Raw genomic sequence first — 20153 nt, 5'->3', positions numbered from 1 at the left:
TTTTGATATTGGGTGACATAGTTGTTGATGCTAGTTACATCATCTCAAGGAATTGTACTATCAATCTTAGCACCCCTTGCTGCATATAAATACTTCAGAAAAGTGGAGTGTTGAAAATTGTCATTTAAACTTGGTTGCTTTTAAATAATTCTTCAAATAATTCAGGAGTTTTAAAAATGATCAGTAACAATTATTTTTGTTGCAAAATTGCAGACATGAATACATTTGCTAAATACAGTACCTTGAATTTATCTCAGCAGAAGCTATTGTGTATTCCTCTCAACTTCTGCCTTTGATCCAGATCTCTCGCTTTTATTTAATTTCTCTGCACTCTCAGGTGCATTTTGAACTACGAGTATGTGAGGTGATTCCTATTTCTGAGTGAAAGAAATTTGCTTTGTGCTAAATGAGGTTTGGTTGCAGCTGGAGTCGGATGAAGGAACATTGCAGTGTCTCACACACAGAAATCTGGCTTTGAGTCTTTTTTCAGGGGAGTGGGTATAGGGGGAAGTGGGGGGAGCGGGGAGAGGTGCACTCAGGGGAGCAGGGGGAGGGGCAGCTGGGAAAAGGGGGTGACTCGGAAGCGGGGAAATGGGGGAGAAAAGATGGCTTGGGGAAGCATAGATCGGGAGTTGCTCAGGGGAGCAGGGAGAGAGAGCAGAAAGAGGGGCAACCCAAGGGATCAGGGAGAGGGGGCGGCTCAGGGGAGCAGGCAGAGAGTGCGGCTCGGGAATGGAGAGAGAGAGCTGGGTGGGGGCACGAGTGAGGGGAGTGGATGCTTTGGGGTGACTCTGAAAGGTTGTAGAGCGCGTCAAAAGAATCAAAGGCTTGTTGATCCAAACTAAGGCTTTGATTAACTAGAAGACTGGAGCATATCACATGTAGGTCGACCAGTCCAGAATGACCTGGTCTGGCTAGGAGCAACCCTTTAAGACCTGCCAGTAGGTGTGGCTACGTTCTCAGCCAATCACAGTCATCCTACACTACTGTACACATTGGTGATAGAATCTGTACTATCACAAAGGTTCTCCCCATTGTTCGCCTGCCTCCACATTTACCAGTGAGTGGTCTGGGACCAAAAGCAGGACAGCTGGCCACTAATGCACACTTTGTCTCAGGCCCATCTTGAGGGCGAAGTATGCTCCTGGGAGCACCAGAGTAAGTTATTTTTCCAGTGGCAGAAAGTGATGTAGTTGATGATCAATTCCTGGTTATAACAATGTGAAGAGACTTCAGTGAACACTCTGTGTGAATGCAGTCATTTCACTGCCTGGTTCACAACCTCAAAGGAACAGGCATCATTTATATATCCACAAAGTATTTCCTTTGCTGAGGGATGTTTAATCCTTGCGCACACTTCCCGGGGCCACTGATGTCAAAGGCTGACAGTTTATTGCAGTGAATGGTGTATGTTGGAGCAGCTGAGGGTGATTGGACAAATGCATTGTGTTGTGGGCTGAATAAATTTGGATCTAGCCCACGGGCCGTATGTTTCCCACTCAAGGTTTAAGGTGAGTGAAGGAAAGTTTAGGGAAGTTATCAGAGGTAAGTCTTTTTTACACAGATTGTGGTAGGTCCCTGGAATGCATTGCCAGGAGTGGTGGTAAAGGTAGTACAATTAGGAGATTCAAAATACTCTTAGATAGGATAGACACATGGATGTAAAAAAAAAACAGGGAATGGGTTGTGGTTGGGAAGGGTTAGATTCTGGTGCAGTAGATCAGCACAACACCATGGGCTGAAGGGCCTGTGCTGTAATGTTCTATGTTTTATTCAACATCTTTAAATGATAGAAATTAACTAAAAAAAACCTCTTAAGTTAAGATCGGTGACTCCATTCAAATGCCTTGGCTCATGTTACAAATGCTAGCCATCTCTGGCATGAAAGCTAGATGCAAAGTATATCTGTTTGCTCATCTCAATATCTGTGCTGGGTTCAGTAACAAACAGGAGATCAAATGCACTGGTACACCTGACTTCCAGCCCGTTCCACATTTTGGCATTGCTGTACTCAACAGAAGTGTGGAACAGGTTGAGGTGCTAACTAAATTAACTAAAAATTACTGTGTTCCATCCCAATAATTCTCAAAGTGTTTATGGCCTGTGATCAGAATTTTAGTAAAATATTTGATTAACTTTAATTGTCAATTTTATATATATTAAAAAAAAAAGAGACCAAGAATGAAATAAAATGATTTGATTAAGAAAACTGCAATGTTTTTCAGATACAACTTTTCAAATGATATGACATTAGGGGGCAGAAGGGCTCTTAATGTACTGAAAGGCTGCAGTCACTTCTAGGCAGAAAACTCTGCCAAATGGAAATTTTTAAGAAAACAGTTCTTTCAGTTCTAATGGTGCATTTTAGGAATTGATATTTTTCTTCTTCAGATGAATTGTTAAGAATTGGTGGGAATTTATTGAATGGTAAGCATCTGAATCATATGAATTGGTTGATTACAGCTTTAATTCTCCAGTCAATTACCATATTTGACAGCATATAGGACCCCCTTTTTTTCCCAAAAATTTGCCTCAAAAACCACTCCGGGTCTTGTATGCGAATATGATATTTTGGAGCTGCCATTTTGGACACTGTATAGAAGCTTTCATCCTCAAGATGGTCACTGGAGGAAAGTGCTCAAGTGACACAATTGCATACAAACTAAAAGTTGTAATGTATGCTAAGGAGCATGTATGTAACAGAGCAGCAGCTAAAGTTCTTGGAGCACCATGGTTCATGAATGGAGAAGGCAAGAAAAACGGTTAGAGGCTGCTAAAATGGGTAAATGTAACCTTCGTTGTCCAGCCCCCTGTTAGCCACAACTTGAGGAGGAGTTTAAAAAAACTGGACACTAAATGAAAGAGAAGTAGGGAAATTCATTTCTACCAAGATGATAATACATAAACCCAGGAGCTTAGGAGAAGAATAAAAGCATTCGGATTTTACTGGAACAGAAGGTTGGTGTTACCAGTTCATGAAATGGCAGGGTTTATCAATGTGCACAGAAACTGCCAGCAGATTATGAAGACTAAATAGTAGAGTTTCACAAGTTTGTAATATATGCGCTGTTCGCCAGAATCAGGGTTTAATCCACAAAGACATCCACAGAGCCAGGCTGGCTGTCGCTGCAGTAACTCTGAGTGAGCTTTGGGAGGCTGGCGCAGGCTTATAATCCCGGAGAGTGATTGACACCTGACTGGGTGGGGCTTGATCCCTTCAGGCCCACTGATTGACAGCCGGCCAGGTGTTTTCCTGTCCCCTTACACTCCTGCAGGTACAGCAGTTGCCCCCTGCAGTAGGCCGGTGGTGTACCACCGCATTCACAAAAAATAATTTGTTTTGAACTGAGCCAAATAGGGAACATGGATGAAGTTCCAGTAACATTTGATGTACCATCCAACAAAACGGTGAGTGTTAAAGGAGCTAAAATCATCGTAGTAAAAAACCACTGGTCATGAAAAGACGCAGTACTCAGTCGTTCTGGCCTGTTGTACTGATGGCACAAAACTGCCAACATTTGTAATATTTAAAAGAAAGACTCACCCCAAAGAAAAAAATAGCACGCAGTGTGTTTGCTCATGTTCATCCAGAAGCCTGGATGCACAAAGCTGGAATCAAATTATGGTTGCAGAAAATATGGCGAAAGCGTCCCAGTGGACTCTTACAAAAACCTGCACTTCTGGTCTGGAATCAGTTTAGAGCACTCAGAACTGAAAACCTTAAACAAAAAAGGCTGGAGAACTGAAAACCCTGTTATTCCAGGTGGTCTGACGAGCCATCTGCAGCTTTTAGGTGTGTATATAAACAAGCCATTTAAAAATAGCACTAGAGATCACTGGAACAAATGGATGGGAGAAGAGGACCATGCACTAACACAAGTAGGAAGAGTGAAACATCCCACCATTACACAGGTGTGTAAGTGGGTGAAGACTTCTTGGGACATTGCAAGAGCTGAAATTATTGTTAAGACTTTTAGGAAGTGTGGAATTTGTAATGCCTTTGATGGCACTGAGGACAGTGACACCAGCGGTAGTGATGCTGAGTTTTTGGGCTTTGACGGTAAGGATGTTGATGAATGTTCAGGCAGTGAAGACGATGCAGAACATTGATGTTTTATTGTGTTTTTGTTTACTTATATTATCTTTAATAAGAGAACATTAAAACAAGTTTTCTCTTCTTAATTACTGCAGTATTATGATTAAAACGTTTTACTGATGACCTAGTTGCATGTTCTGTCCAAGTTTTACCTGTAAATACACTAAAACTAATTTTTCCTAAACTTTCATGTAAAAAATGGGTGGGGGAGGGGCATTCTTATGTGCCAGTGGGTCCTATACGTCATCAAATACACCAGATTTCAATGCATAAAATGATTCATCTTCAGATTTTCATACATTCACTGTAGATTTGATGCAAAATTTTTAAAAAAGATAGCAGTGTTATTTCCATAACATTAAGATAGCAATAATATACTTGATAAATAATGTTATGGAAATAACACTGCTTTTACCCTTTGAGATTGGTATCACTAACACTTCTATGTTTCTGGAAATAAATGACTTGCTTAAAGTCATGTGTAACTTTGTTGAACTTCTCAAGACATTACTGTTACTTTACATATTTCTTTATTTAATTATATCTCATTTAAAACAGTTTAATACATAGTTCTAGCTCTCTGTGGCAATGAATGAAAGGAAATAGTGAATAAGCACACATATTTGAAAGGAATTACAAGCAAAGTGCTTCTTTTTTGAATAAGACAATGTTACAAAATGCAAGACAGAATGAGTTTGTATTTGCTTTCTGGCAGGCAATTTGCATTGAGAATTCCTGCTTGATCAGAGGCAGTAGGGAGGGAAGAAATGGTGTGATCCACACAATAAGAAAGGTCATCTTGCCTGCCGAGAAGTCGATGATACAAATTCTGAGAGAGGATCCGCGCTTTAGGTAACTATTCAACTGTTCATGCAGAGAAAATACTTTGTTATTTCAGCCATTTCATGGAAACCTGTCTGCCGACTGCTTCAGTTGTTTCTTTATTTTGCAACATAAATCAGTGTAACATAAACACTCTTCCTCAGACCCAGCAATAGATTGTAACCTTTCATCGGTTGGCTGGCAAGGCATTGTTCCTCAGTTCTAAAGGGAAAGATGTAGACTTTTTGGGACCTGCGCATCATTAAGATGAACCAGATAATGGTAGTGAATGATATTCATCTTTGAGCAGCGGGTAATATTTGAGGCCTCGAGACAGCCTTACTCCAAGCAGGTAAAGTCCAAAAGCTCTCCTCAATGGATCTAAGGGAAATACGATAGCTAACCTTACAAATTAGTCAAGTTTAGAACCACACTGTGCAGACGGCAGATTAATTAATCTCCTCTTTAGATATTAAATTCTGATTAGATTAATTTAGCAGGAAGCAAAAAAAAACAAAAGCCTTGGTAATGCAAAGGAACGTGAAACTGAGTTGTTTGGGTCAGTCGTATGATATTTTTTTCTGGTCTTGCTTTTGTTTTTCTGCTGGCAATGAATTTTACCTAAAGTTCTGTTTACCTTCTCCTCATCAGCATTTTCCTGGATCTCATAGAATCTGCTGGGTTGACTGAAATACTCACTGAAGCAGGAGATTGGACGTTATTTGTTCCAACCAATGACGTCTTTGAAGGCCTTACTCAAAATGAGCTAAAAGAGTTGACACGTATGTGATTGAATATTTCATTATATATTTAAGCGACTCGATTTTGTATTTAAAACTGTGGACTCTAACTTTGCAAACAAGATTTTTCAGGGAAAGTTGGTTCATTTTGAATAGAATTGTGAACTTTCCCAATACGAGTACCAGCATGTTCCAGATTTCCTCGTAGATGGGTGTGAGCACTGAAAATCCAAATAACCAGACAGCAGTTCATAAGGATTTTTCCTAATTTGTGCCTCACTGCTAGTTTTCTCCAGCAGTGGAGTGCAAAGTTATGGCAACTCCTCTTTAATTACCGCAAGGTAATTAATCTGAACCAAGTTAGATCTGGCTCAGGAATGGCATCTCCATTTGTTTAACTAGAGAGGAATAAGAACACAGACCATAAAAGGAGCAAGAGTAGTCTAACCAGCCCATTGAACTTGCTCTGTCATTCAATGGCTGAAATGATTACAGGCTCAGCTCCACCTATCTGCCTTTTCCCCATATCCCTTCAAAACTTTGTAAAAATCTATTTAATCTTGTCTTAAATATATTCACCGAATTTATTTTATCACAGAATACAATTATTGTAAATATTGGTCACTTTCATTTTTACCAAATTGTTTATAACAAATGATTTTAGTTGTTTTTAACATTTTAAGTGTTTTAATTTATTTTGTATTGCTTCTTTATGTTTCAACTAATTATATTTAAACATTGAATGATTTTCAATATTGTTTTCCTATTTATGAGAATCTGGTCATCAGGATCTGGTGTGGTTTACTGGCTCCATAAACTATTTGTAAGCCACTACCACGATTCTCTCACTCACTTCTTCATTCCTGCACCCAAACAGTGTGAAATTCTGCTTGCCACCTACAGCTTGCCTGATCCATTGTGGCATGTTTTACGTGGGTGATCTGGAATCATACCAAGTTGGGCCATCCAAGAACATGCATCTTATTTTTCTACACCTGCTAAAATAGCAGATGAATAACTATTTCCAGAGACTTTGTGGATAGCTGTTAATTTTGGGGTTAGTTGAAGGCTGATCTTTTGTGTTAAAATACTTTGAAATCAATCCTCTATAGATGTGCGGAAGTAGATCTACATTCTTCGAGAGATGCTACATTACACTCTATCCAACTGCTTGTCTGCTTTGATATTAAAGAACCCCAGAAAATACTTCAGAGAAGATCGTAAGCAGCAATGTCTGTCAGCATTCAGTCTTTTACAAACTCTGGTTAAATGTTGCGAAAAACAAATGGTTGGAGGAATCCACTGGATCAGGGCAGCACCTGTGGAGCAAGGGATAGCAATATTTTGGATTCAGATGCTATAACTGAATTGGCAGTGTGAAGAGGAGATGGCCAGTGTGAAGAGGGGTGAGGCAGAGATTGACAGGTAGAATGAGGTAGGGAGGAGATGATGAGCAGATAGAGCCAACAAGTGGAGTGATGGAGTTGGGAGAAGTGGCTGATGGATGATAAGTCGTCATTATTGTGGCTGCCCCTCAAGGTTGAGAATGATGGCCTTTGTTCCATTGATCTATCGGGTGAAGATGCCTGTGCGTGTATATGTTTAACGTGTACTTAATGTTACACTCCAAGAAGCACATGATACTTCACAAATCAACCAATTACTTTCAATGGCATGGAAACCACAACGGTTGGAGCTGATAGATTTGTTGCAGCCCTCGTCCATAGCCATTGCGTTCAGAGTAACTTCGTCCACCTGTTCCATTGGTTGGATTGTTCTTTGTTAGGGACCTCATCCTCGACCTTATCACCATGGGTGACTCTACCAGGAGCGAAGCTCCATACAGCATCACTCTCAGGATCACAGGACCACACAAGCTTCTCCACCATGACAAGGTGACAATCCACAGATGAGGAATGATAAGTAACGAAAAATAAAGGGGGAGATGGAGGGAGTGGGTGATGCAGAGGCTGGAAGAAGATAAGTGAAAACACAAGGCTGCATATTGCCAGAGTCTGATAAGGAAGGCAATAAGTGGGACTGAATGAAAGACCTGTTCCCTATTTCCCCATCCTTGTCTGACTCTACCTGTCACCCCTGACTCCCTACTCCATCCCTCCCCTCCCCCCTTGCCTCACTCATCCCTCTCTATGCTTTTGCCTCCATTAATGTTGGCTGACTTGCTCAGTTCCACCACCATTTTTTTTACCCATGATTACTGCATCTGCAGTCTATTGTGTCTCTGAGATTGCATGTCAAGTTATTAATTTAACAACTTGGTCAGCATTCCTTCAAAGGATCTCTGAACACAATCAAGAAATGTGATCATTGTGTTTAGAAATATTTTGAATTACAGTGTGGATTCCATCTACCTGGAGGCACAATGGACATGATTGAAACTGTGCGCCAACTCTCAAAGAAAAAGCAGCATTATTAAAGTGGAGAATAGACACAGTTAATTAAAAGCACATTTAATATCCAGGTCTTGTCTTCTAATTGGTGCAATCTGTACACCCTGACCATATATGTACTTAAACACTGCTCTAATGAGGCACTTTTCAAGTATGCTCTGAGGGAAAATTAGATTGAAGTTTGTTATTAATTTTGCAGGAGATAAAAATGCTCTGAGGCACATACTGCTGTATCATCTTCTCAAGGGAGTTTACATTGGAGGTGGCATTGAATATGGAGTCACCAATGTGCTGAAGAGCTTCCAGGGCAGCAGAGTTATGATAAAACTGGTGAGGTTCACTTTGGAGTCTTGAACAGATGTACATGCCAACTCAGTTTATGAAAACTAAAATTCTCCACAATATATGTGTTCTATTCCCAGTTGCATCTTTGAAGAAGGATTTACCCAAATTTACACTCAAGTAGCCTCTTAATGCAAAGCCTCTGGTTTTTTAATGATGCATAAAATTACTGGCAAACCAAAATCAGACTTGGTACAATGTTTGATCAAATTTTGTGGCACAAAAATTCAAAGAACATTTCTCAATGAAAATTAACTGAAATATTATTGGAATAAACCGTAACATTGCACAGTACGTATTTTTAACACATATAACGGCCATATTTGTTAGAGGAATGATGACATATTGAACTCTTTTGAAAGTTGACTTTTCACTGTTACTGGTCCTAATGATCCAGAAAACAATCGGCATTTGATCTAAGTGGCCATTTTCAATGTGATCTTTTCAAGAATATGATACAAGGTCACGTATTCCATTGGGAAAAAATACATATAGGTACATTGGGTGGAAATAGGTGGCACAGGCTCATGAGACAAAATATATATAACATATATAAAAAGAATTAGTTTTTATCACCATGTGTATAAAAGGAATGCTGAGAATTTATAACCATATAACCACTTACAGCACAGAACAGGCCAGTTCGGCCCTACTAGTCCATGCCGTAGCAAATCCCCACCCTCCTAGTCCCACTGACCAGCACCCGGTCCATACCCCTCTAGTCCCCTCCTATCCATGTAATGATCCAATCTTTCCTTAAATGTAACCAATGATCCCGCCTCGACCACATCTGCCGGAAGCTCATTCCACATCCCCACCACCCTCTGCGTAAAGAAATTTCCCCTCATGTTCCCCTTATAATTTTCCCCCTTCAATCTTAAACCATGTCCTCTAGTTTGAATCTCCCCCTTTCTTAATTGAAAAAGCCTATCCACGTTTACTCTGTCTGTCCCTTTTAAAATCTTAAACACCTCGATCAAGTCCCCTCTCAATCTTCTACGCTCCAGGGAAAAAAGCCCCAGTCTGCACAACCTTTCCCTGGAACTCAGACCCTGAAATCCTGTCAACATTCTCGTGAACCTTCTCTGCACTCTCTCTATTTTGTTTATATCTTTATATATAGCTATGAAACATCCCTTCTCACCCCCAACCACCATCTTTTGTCCATCTGTGGAATGCTCTGCCACAGAGGGTGGTAGAGGCAGATTCGCTGATTATGTTCAAAAGAGAGTTAGATAAGACTCTAGTGGGCAAAGGAGTTAAGGGTTATGGGGATAAGGCTGGAAAGGGGTACTGATGGTAGTGATCAGCCATGATCTGTAAAATGGCGGTGCTGGCTCGACGGGCCGAAGGGCCTACTCCAGCTCCTATTGTCTATTGTCTTTTCTCCTATATTTGTGTTGAGGATTGCTGAATAACACTCGTTTATATTAAAAAAAAATGTGGGCTTTTATCCTCCATTACCATGAGATGATGTAGACAATTTTATAGGATTGGCTAATTTCCAAGGAGAAAATTTGACCTCAACATATAAGATCACTGAACGGCAAAGGCAGGTTTACTTCAAAAAACTGAAACCAAAAGAAATCATGATTCACAAATTAAAAGTACTTGTTCATCTATTACAAAGGAAGCAAAGCACCGATTAAGGATGTTAATCCTCTTGGTCTTTAGGTGAACAACACAATTTTGGTGAATAATGTGAAGTCCAAGGAATCTGATCTTATGGCCAACAATGGAGTTATTCATGTAGTCAACTCTTTACTCTTTCCAAAAGGTAAGTTTTCTGTTTGGTGATCAATAGAAAATGGAAGTAATTCTAATTAGTAAAGCCTGCAAGGATGTCATTTCAAACGGAAATCAGTGTACTTCCCTATCTGTTCATGTGAGTTTCAGAAGAATGTTGGTGAAGATCTTAAAATCCTTTAAATGGCTAAAGTCACTTACTAGTGATGGTTGTTTCATCTTGTATTCATATGTGTGAGTTCTTAGACAACACATGGATGAAGGAAAAGGTTCAGCACCATGAGGCTGAAAGCCTCCATTACCGATCTGCATATTGTGTGTCAGCCCCCTGGTGGCAGCCAAATCTAATCAATCAGTAACTATAATCAAGGCCTTGCTAGTGGCCATGCAAACCTGATCACTATCATTACATCTCCCTTTGTTAAAACAAAAGTAGTTCCTTTTAACTAACATGTTTTCTTTGTATATCTCTGCATTTTCATTATTATCAACATTGTTTAAACTTGATTTGTGTGTTCACATTTACATACACTAAAACTTGAAGAGCGAATAAGATAGCACTACATTCTATAACAGGAGTCTTTAAATTTGCTCAATGAGTCTCTTAGGAGGATTCACATGTCTCGACGATCTCCTGCTTGATTGTCCTTGAATCTGAGTTATTGCCTCAGATCATGACTTCTCAGATGTGCATTCAGGTTGTTCAACAGTATCCGTCTTTCCATCTACTGTGGCTGGTCCCATTTGAAGGTCTCGATGATTTCTTTGCAGAACAGCCCCTTCATATGTCTGAATGGTGTATGATCTTGGTTGGTCTTCACGAAGGACAGTTCCCTTCTGCGTCCATAAGATTGCCACTTTAATTCTCCATCCTACTCCCTCTCTGAACTTCCTGTATAGTTTTTCTTCCACTGTTACAACAAGGCCACAGATAGGGTGGAGTGGGATGGAGAATGAAAGTGAACTGAACAATTTTACTGTAAGACATCCATCTGTGAAATTCGGTCAGTGTTTTTCTTTTTACTAGTACAGATTGACATGCTGGGAATTTCCAACAGCCCTGCTCTGAACAAGACATAGCACAAACAAATTTCAGATTTCTTGCCAGAGTACATGCATGACATCTCATACAACCCGGAGATTCTTTATCCTGCAGGCCAGGCAGAATTACCACTTATTGGTATTGCAAAAAAAAAGCTGTACTCGTAAACAAATAGACAAATGTAAACAGCTGACTGCAATACAGAAAAAAAAATGAACAATAAAGTGCAAAAGTAAGAGTCTTTAAATGAGTCCCTGATGGAATTTGTTGTTGAGGAGCCTGATGGTAGAGGCGTAGCAGCTGTTCCGGAATCTGGTGGTGTGAATCTTGTGGTGCCTATACCCCTTTCCTGAAGGCAGCAGTGAGAACAAAGTAAGTGCTGGGTGGTGTGGATCCCTGATGATTGCTGCTGCTCTCCTATGGCAGTATTCCCTGTAGATGTTCTTGATGGTGGGAAGGGGTTTGCCTGCGATATTCCGGGCTGTGTCCACTACAATTTGCAGGGCTTTAGGCTCAAAAGTATTGGTGTTCCCATACCAGACCATGATGCAGCTGGTTAGCACGTGTTCCACCACACATCTGTAGAAATTTGCCAGGGTTTTCAATGTCATACCAAACCTCCGCAAACTCCTGAGGAAGTAGAAGCGTTGACGTGCTTTCTTCATTAGTGCATTGGGTCCAGGAAAGATCCTCTGAGAGTGACTCTCAAGAACTTAAATGTAATTGCTAACTGTCAATCTTCTAAAATGACCTGGCCATGCCACAAATATGCCCATGGCCCTGTTGATCTCTTCTGCCAACTTCTTTACAATTAAAACAACCATTTTATTTCCTCTCTTTTCCTTTTCTGATGATGGATCTCTCACCTGAAATATTAACTGTTTCTTCAACAGGTGCAGTCCAACCTGTTGAATGTTTCCAGCATCTTCTGATTTTATTTTGGATTTCCAGCGAATGCAGTGGTTTTGATTTTCATTCACTATATATTGTCCCATGTTCTTCACCTGCTTAACAACAGGCACAAATCAAAAGTCTGAAGAGTTGAGAGTTTTCAATGGCATTTTTCACAATACATACTTCATAACTTCAGCCAGAGGATGAAAAGAGAATTTGTTCCTTAGTCATTCCAACTTTCTCAGCACCAGGGAATGAACCTGATAGTCTCTGTGTGCTCTTGTTCACTGGATGAGTTTTTCTATGTAGTGCTCTACTTTCTGCACTGCAAACATGTACATGAATGAATATAATGATTGCATCATGTCAAACAATAACATTAACATTAATTTCAGGATAATGTTTGTCCACATTTATGAATTAAAATAATGATTTTACATTTATCTGCCTCACTAGATCTCCCTGTTGGAAGTGACTATTTGCAAAGAATTCTCACAAAAATAATCAAGTATATCGAGATAAAGGTAAGAAATTTCAATTTTAAATATGAATATCAAAAGATTGGAGCCTAAATGTTTCAATGAATAATAATTAAATCTGTTTAAATGATACTTTTGACAGAATTATTAAGTTTTGGCTTGGGATCCAATGTTTTCAATTAAAAAATAATTCTGCTTGGGGAGGTGAAGCATAAAGTTAACACACAAAACAAATCTTGACATAAGAGCAGAATTATAAACCAATGAGTCACTAAATAGTAGGAGACCATTTGACCCATGCAGTCTGTGCTGATTCTTTCCAAAAATATTCACTTAGTCTCACCCTACCACCCCCTCTCTGTGCTCCTAAATTATTTTCTGATGTTGAAAATCCTAAGCAACTGCTGCATTTTTTAAAAAAAAGGTTTTCCAAATGTCGACTTGTTCTTTTAATCTCTTTAAGTAAGAGGTCACTGCTCATTAGTTTTTGGATCATGGGAAACAGTTTTATTTTATCTAAATTGTTCATGACTTCAAACGTCTTCATCAATTCTCCTCTGAGGAGAATAGCTCGCACTCATCACTGGATGCATTTTGAAAAGTCTCTTCCAGACCCTTTGCCTTATTAGTCTGCCTAAGTGAAACATCATCATCTTCATGTTTTGAAATTGTCCCTTGTGCCCCAAGAACAAATCATTCACATATGTCAAATTCAGCCTGATTAGTTTCAACAAAAGTGACACATTTTCTTTTACCTTTTAATATATCTTATTGAGTTTATAAGCATGCATAATAAATGATGATGATTGGATTAATTAATTGTATACAAGCAAATACATACCAAAGGGAGAGAGAAAAAAAATGAGTAGGTAATAAAATGAGACATTGTTACAAGTCCAGAGGACCCCAAAACCCAGCAGCAATAGAAATTCACCAAGACAAATGGTTACTTAAACAAAAGTTGCTTTTAATTTTCTTTAAACATAAAAACAGGATCAAACTTTAACTTATTACTATTAACTTAACCCCCTTCTAATTCTAAGCACATGTGTATGTAATGTGTATATGTTCAGGAAAGTTAGTTGCTTTAATAGTCCAGTCACTCACTTCTCACTTCTCCAAGTTCACTGGTATCAGGCAATTCTTATACTGTGCACAGAATTTAACATTTATGAATTTTCACTAGGCTCTGGTGCTTAAAGGTAATTGGTTACCATTTAGGAAGGTTCTTGTTGCTTTCAGAGAGATTTGTTGCTCGTTGGCCACACACAAACTGATTCCCTATGATCAGCCACTTCAGTGTCTTGCTGAAGAAACTTGCCCCATCATGGGTTTTCCAAAGATAAACTCTTCTTCTGCAGGTCACCACAGAGTTCCTCTTGTTTCCCCTATGACTCTAGCCAGTCATTTCCTCTTGTAAGGATTACAACGGTTTTGAACAGGCTGAACTCAGAACTCACAACCCATCTCCAGAGTGGGGTTTCAACAGGCTGCCAGTTTGCCATGTTTCTGCCTCCAAAAGCCACTGCAAAACTCAGTTCTCTCTCACACACACACACACACACACACACACACACACACACACACACACACACACACACACACACACACACACACACACACACACACACACACACACACACACACACACGCACTCTCTCTTCCCCCCCTTGCAAAACCACATGACCCCTCTTGCCAGCACCAGGATCAGTTTCCTGGGCATCTGTTGCTTTCAAAATAATAGTCCGCTTACTCCACAACATCAGTCCAATTGACACCTACATGTGAAGTTTCCATAGACATTCTTCAAGGTTTCCGTAAAGTCACTGTGGTCATGAAATCTCTCTTTCAGCAAAGCTTTTGCATTTAAATGAGATCTCCTTTGTTAAGTGTTACCATCTGTTTTTGGTGATCTCCACTAAATCCCCACAATTTATCTCTTTTAAAGACATTTATATATAATATAAAAGATAATAGAACCTGTCACAATATCTACATTGATAGTTACTTGTAATAACTCCATCTGGTAATACCAGGTCAGACCCATTATTAGTCTGTTATATTAAAATAATAAGTTTTAAAAAAAAAAAGAAAAAAACTTGAGGACAAATTTTCTAATCTAGGTGCAATTTTTTTAAACATCATTTATCCCTATGCAAATTACAGGTGGATTAATCTGTAAAATCCAAAGTCCTATCCATTATTTGACTTCACTTGTTCAAATGAGTACAACTGGAATTCAATTTGATTTTACAAAAGATCATAATTTTGCAAAGTGCAATTGAGCAAACAAACCTTGCTTATTCAATCCTGAAATGTGGTAAAGTCAACTGATAAATTAGGTAACAAAGCTTGTGTTACTTCAGAGAGTAAATTGATGAGTCATATATCTGTGATCAAGCTGATCAACATGGTTCTCAGTTAGTTTATTGTATACAGTTCTAGGTGTTATTCTTCAGAAAAGAAAAAGCTTTAGAAAGGATGCAGAGGAGAGGAGCCAGAAAGTTGTAAGGAATGAGGGACCTTGATAATGAGAATCTACATTGAAAGAAAAGGATTGCACATATATGACCTTTTCAACATGTCTCTCAGGTTCTCCCAAAGTACTTTACAACAAACAAATTGTACTTTAATTGTGCTTGTAATTGCCTTTTATTGATGTTCCATTCATCTGCAATTCCAGAGTCCTAAACCAAGTACAGGGACCCTAATACAAGGACCAGCTGGTTAGTGTAGCGGTTGGTACAATGCTGTTACAATCGGGAGTGGGTTTCAAATCCCGTGTTGTCTGTAAGGAGTCTATACATTCTCTCCATGTTTGGATGTTCTGGTTTCCTCCCATTTATCAAAACATAAATAAAGCAATACAGCACAAGAACATACCATGTGGACAAACTGTGATGCCAATCCATACTAATCCCCTCTGTTCAATCACTGTCCCTATTCCTCTATTCCTTATCTCTTTGAGTGTTTGTCTACGATTACTTTAATGAGTTTAATGTCATATATATTGAACAATGTACATTTCTACTGAAATTCTTACTGGCTGCAGCCGGTCAGGTACTCAATGCCATGATAGCTGAAGGCAAACATGTTTTACACCATGTTGACCACCCTATCTATATGTGTTGCCACTTTTGGGAGCTAGGGACTTGGACCCCAAGATCTCTCTGTAAACCAATTCTTATAAGGGTCCTGACACTTGCTGTGTACTCTGCTCTTGCATTAGGCTTGCCAAAGAACATGGAATTGGACATTTTGGCACCCAAATTTTAGTGCCGGGCATTTTGGAGCTCACCTTTTTGGCAAAAGGCATTTGGCTCTGGACATTTTGGTGAAAAAAAAATGACTTTAGTAGCCTTTGGATATTTTGGCACCCACAGTTTGTCCAGAAATCCCCAAACATTGCAGCGTTTCAGAAACATTTTGGGTTTACTGTTATATTTAGGTTCAAGTTTGCCACTGGCATGGCTCCCAATGGCGTTTCAACACTGCCTAAACCTCTGGCATTTCAGAACCCCTACCTGAACCCCAGTAGAAACTCCCTGCCCCCAGGGAACGACTTCACCTGGCAAACATTTTCGATTTGTTGTTATACATTAAATAATCATACAAATAAATGCAGGGAGTTCAGGAAATACTGCAGCACCAGGGTTTCAGGCAGTGCTGCAGGACGGGGTCAGCCAGCAGCCAGTCAGTGGTGCAGCGGGCCTAAATGTCCCACACCAAATTGTAGGTGCCAAAATGTCTGGCATCAAACTGTGAGAGCCAAAATGTCCTAGACCCCAAAGAGCAACACCCTACAATTGCCTGGATTAAATTCCATCTGCCATTTCTCCAGCTAATGAAGATATAATAGGCATGGTTTGTTTCAATTCATTAACAAGATCAATCAGTTGGGATTTTAGACCTTTAAGTGTGTCTCAATTAAATGGGGAGTACAACATGCTGAAAGTAGTGAATTATGCCTGAATCTTGGATGAATCCAATGCTTTTTTTTCCATACATTTTATTTTAAAATCAAATGATCTGGGAATTGTTCACTGCATTTGAAGCATTTTGATCTATGGTGAGAATCTTTGGCTTGGCTTCGCGGACGAAGATTTATGGAGGGGGTAAAAGTCCACGTCAGCTGCAGGCGAATAGTGTCACCCCATATCATTGGACCTACTTTATAGTGACTGGTGCCTTCCTTGAGTGATCCATGAGCAATTATCCACCTCATTTTTTCCCCTTCCCCACACCACCCCTCCTCCCCAATTTCAATTTCCAATCCCCTTATTATTAGGCCATCGCGGAGTAGAGGTCTTTAAAATCAGGGACCCATTTACGATAGCTTAGCATGCAAATGAAATGGTGGTTGCCTGTCTAGAAAGCAGCTCTACTCCATAAAATCGGTGGGTCAGTTTTTAATACTCTTAAAGCAAGAGCGTCCCCATTGTACAATTTTGTTTGTGTGACTTTGGGCTTGGGATTGGTACTGTAGAAAGTACAGCAAAACACCGTGCACAATTTTATGAAATTCCTTTCCCAAACTGGGAGCTTCAGTTTGTTTAATGCTGGCTATCAGCAGAGATGTTCCAAGGAAATATACTCTCTTAGGTAACACAAAATGTGGTTATTTTTATCGACTTGTTGGGCCACATTTCAGAATTATTTAAAATCAACTTCAGAAAAATGTATGCTCTATAATTGTTCAATTGGAAGTTATTCTTCTTTGGCTTGGCTTCGCGGACAAAGATTTATGGAGGGGGTAAAAAGTCCACGTCAGCTGCAGGCTCGTTTGTGGCTGACAAGTCCGATGTGGGACAGGCAGACACGGTTGCAGCGGTTGCAGGGGAAAATTGGTTGGTTGGGGTTGGGTGTTGGGTTTTTCCTCCTTTGTCTTTTGTCAGTGAGGTGGGCTCTGCGGTCTTGGAAGTTATTAACATGTAGCAAAATTACCTAAAGTCTCCTTTTGTTTCTTTTGTTTTTTCATTGAATTTAGTTTAAACCAGGCTATACCTACACGGAAATCAAACTGCCCATCATCAGTAAGTCCTTTAAGTATTACCCTTCACTCTGAAAGTTTGAAATGTTATTGATTCCTTTTTTCTTTGTTATGTTTTTCTTGAAATTAATGGTTATTATTTAGAAAACAAAAATAATGGTTTATAACAAAGTAAAATGCAGCAAATAATACTAAGCATGAGAGGATGAAGTTAGCAATTGACCATTCTATTTTTTATGTTTCTTAAGCCTTCAAGGCTTTGTGAGTTAAAACCAAAGTATTTGAATTCCAATGAATCTGAGAATAAAAATGCCACATTTAGATCTTGTCAATTTCTCAGAGTTGCCGAGGTAAAGGTTCTGGTGCACGATGGCAGTCATAATTGGGAAGGACTATCAAAATGAATGAAGGAAAATATTGTTATTGAGGCCTGCCACTTCGCTTCACTGCACTCCCACAGGAATTGCTAATCCCCTCCCCTTTGTTCAATGATGAAAATGGCAGTTTGGCAATGTGTGTGGTGGATATTCTGAGGATCAGAGATCAAGCCGGCACATGGCGCCGCGCACCATAGTGAACAACAGCATAACGCACTATAACATGTCCCTTAACACAGCGAACCGGCGCGGTTGAAAGCTGGAGCAGTACAAGACTAGCAGCCCTAAAATGACCCTGGCCAAGCTGCCCAGCTAACAGATCAGTTACAGGCTGGGGAAGAAGGGTATACACATGCAATAATGTTCCCGCCCTCTATTGTTATTCATGCAGCTGATGCCAGCCAATCAAACAAACGGCGGGAATTCCAACTGTATAAAAGGAGCCTTTCCAGACTCTATAAATCTCAGAGCTTAACCTCCCACACTGCCAGTGTGTGTTATTTTTTTGTAGCAGTCGACTACAATATAATATATAGTAACCTATGACCATGTCTTCTTTTGGAATGACCACCCTAGCAGAGGGAAGGTAGTAATATGTTCCAAGAACCAGTGGTAATAATCCTGGGTTCTCTCCATGGCAGCAAAGGATGCTACAGCAGTTCCTTTCTCTTTCCTATTGAACCCAGTTATTTTATTACCCGGTTTCTTGGGTCTAATAGTAGCTTCTAACTTTTTCCTGTTTTGGAGTGTTGGTAGTTACTGCAGGTGTCCAGTCAAGCATGTGAGTGTAACCTGGACTACAGATGTCATTTTAACACCATTATGTTTTTCCATGGCTTTACATGCCTGTCATAGAAATGGAATAAAGAGATTAGCAATAACACTTATCCTTGGGTTTAACCGTGGACAAAATCATCTCCTGGAAGAAGACCAAAGCAAATGTACTTGTGGAATCCATAAACTCCTGAACTGACAATTTATCTTTTGCATTATTGCTGGCATTTAATTCAAGAGGAATCAAAGGTAGGATCAGGGATGTGATGTTGAAGCTTTATAAGGCACTGATGAAACCTCACTTGGAATATTGTGAGCAATTTTGGGCTCCTCATTTACGAAAGGATGTGCTGACGTTAGAGAGGGTTCAGAGGAGGTTTACAGGGATGATTCCAGGAATGAAAGGGTTATCATATTAGGAACATTTAATGGCTCTTGGGCTCTACTCATTGGAATTTAGGAGAATGAAGGAGGAAATCATTGAAATATTTTGATTGTTAAAAGGCATGAAAGGTTGTTTTCCATGGCGGGAGTGTCTTGGACAAGAGGGCACAATATCAGGATTGAAGAGTGACCCTGAGAACAGAGAAGCAGAAACATTTATTAAGTCAGAGGGTGGTGAATCTATGGAATTTGTTGCCACAGGCAGTTGTGGAGGCCAATTCCTTGGGCATATTTAAGGTAGATATTGATAGGTTCTTGATTAGCTAGGACATCAACGTTCTGGGCAGAAGGCCAATGACTAGGGCACAGCGGGAGAATGGATCAGCTCATGTCTGAATGGTAAGGCACTGGTTCTATCCTCAAAGAACTCCAGTAAGTCACTTGAGCTTGACCTGCCCTTCCTGAATCCATTGATGGAATAATTTCTATCTAAATGCCTTGCTATTTTTTCCTTAATAATTGCTTAAAGTTTGCCATTTACAGACATTAAGCTATAGTTACCTGCCTTTTATCTACCCCTTTAAATAACAGAGTTGGGTTTCGGGCATTCCAATCTCCCAGGACCTGCCCAGAGTCTACAGAAGTTTATGTCTGCTATAACTTCTGTCATTTAGTACCCTGGGATGCATTCCATCAGGACCGAGGGCTTTTCTGATCATAGGTTGAGCAAACAAGATGTGGAAGTGACATAAATGGTAGATAAAATTGGTAAAAGGTTAAGTTGAAAAGTAGTTTAACTAAAAGAGCAAAATCTTAGAAGATGAAAGAAATTTCACTTCTGATTACGTGGAGTGAATGCACAAATTAGCAGCTTATTAATATTGTACTTTGCTTCCAAAATTTGGTTCTGATTGGAACTAAATTCCAAAGGGCGCCACAATTCTATTATCTTACTTGTTTTGTTCAGGGAATAGTTCTGCCTCTTACTGTGAGCAACCATAAACCATAAATAGGTAAAAAGGTGCAATTGAGATTGAGAAGCTCTTTGATGGTAAG

General features: G+C 39.7%; 1 protein-coding gene across 8 annotated transcripts in view; it reads left to right on the top strand.

Annotated features, from left to right (window-relative positions):
- LOC138739496 (periostin-like) overlaps positions 1–20153 on the top strand; it is a 79232-nt gene that overhangs the window by 39546 nt on the left and 19533 nt on the right. For all 8 annotated transcript variants that reach the window (XM_069891704.1, XM_069891706.1, XM_069891708.1 and 5 more), the window contains exons 11-16: positions 4812–4948; positions 5570–5700; positions 8269–8399; positions 10086–10188; positions 12550–12617; positions 17560–17605. In XM_069891704.1, the coding sequence (XP_069747805.1) occupies positions 4812–4948; positions 5570–5700; positions 8269–8399; positions 10086–10188; positions 12550–12617; positions 17560–17605 (616 nt within the window). The remainder of the gene's footprint in view (positions 1–4811; positions 4949–5569; positions 5701–8268; positions 8400–10085; positions 10189–12549; positions 12618–17559; positions 17606–20153) is intronic.

This window comes from Narcine bancroftii, chromosome 7 (genome assembly GCF_036971445.1).
Source record: "Narcine bancroftii isolate sNarBan1 chromosome 7, sNarBan1.hap1, whole genome shotgun sequence".
NCBI lineage: Eukaryota > Metazoa > Chordata > Chondrichthyes > Torpediniformes > Narcinidae > Narcine > Narcine bancroftii.
The sequence above is the reverse complement of the archived record's forward strand: the minus strand, read 5'-3'. Positions and strand labels throughout refer to the sequence as shown.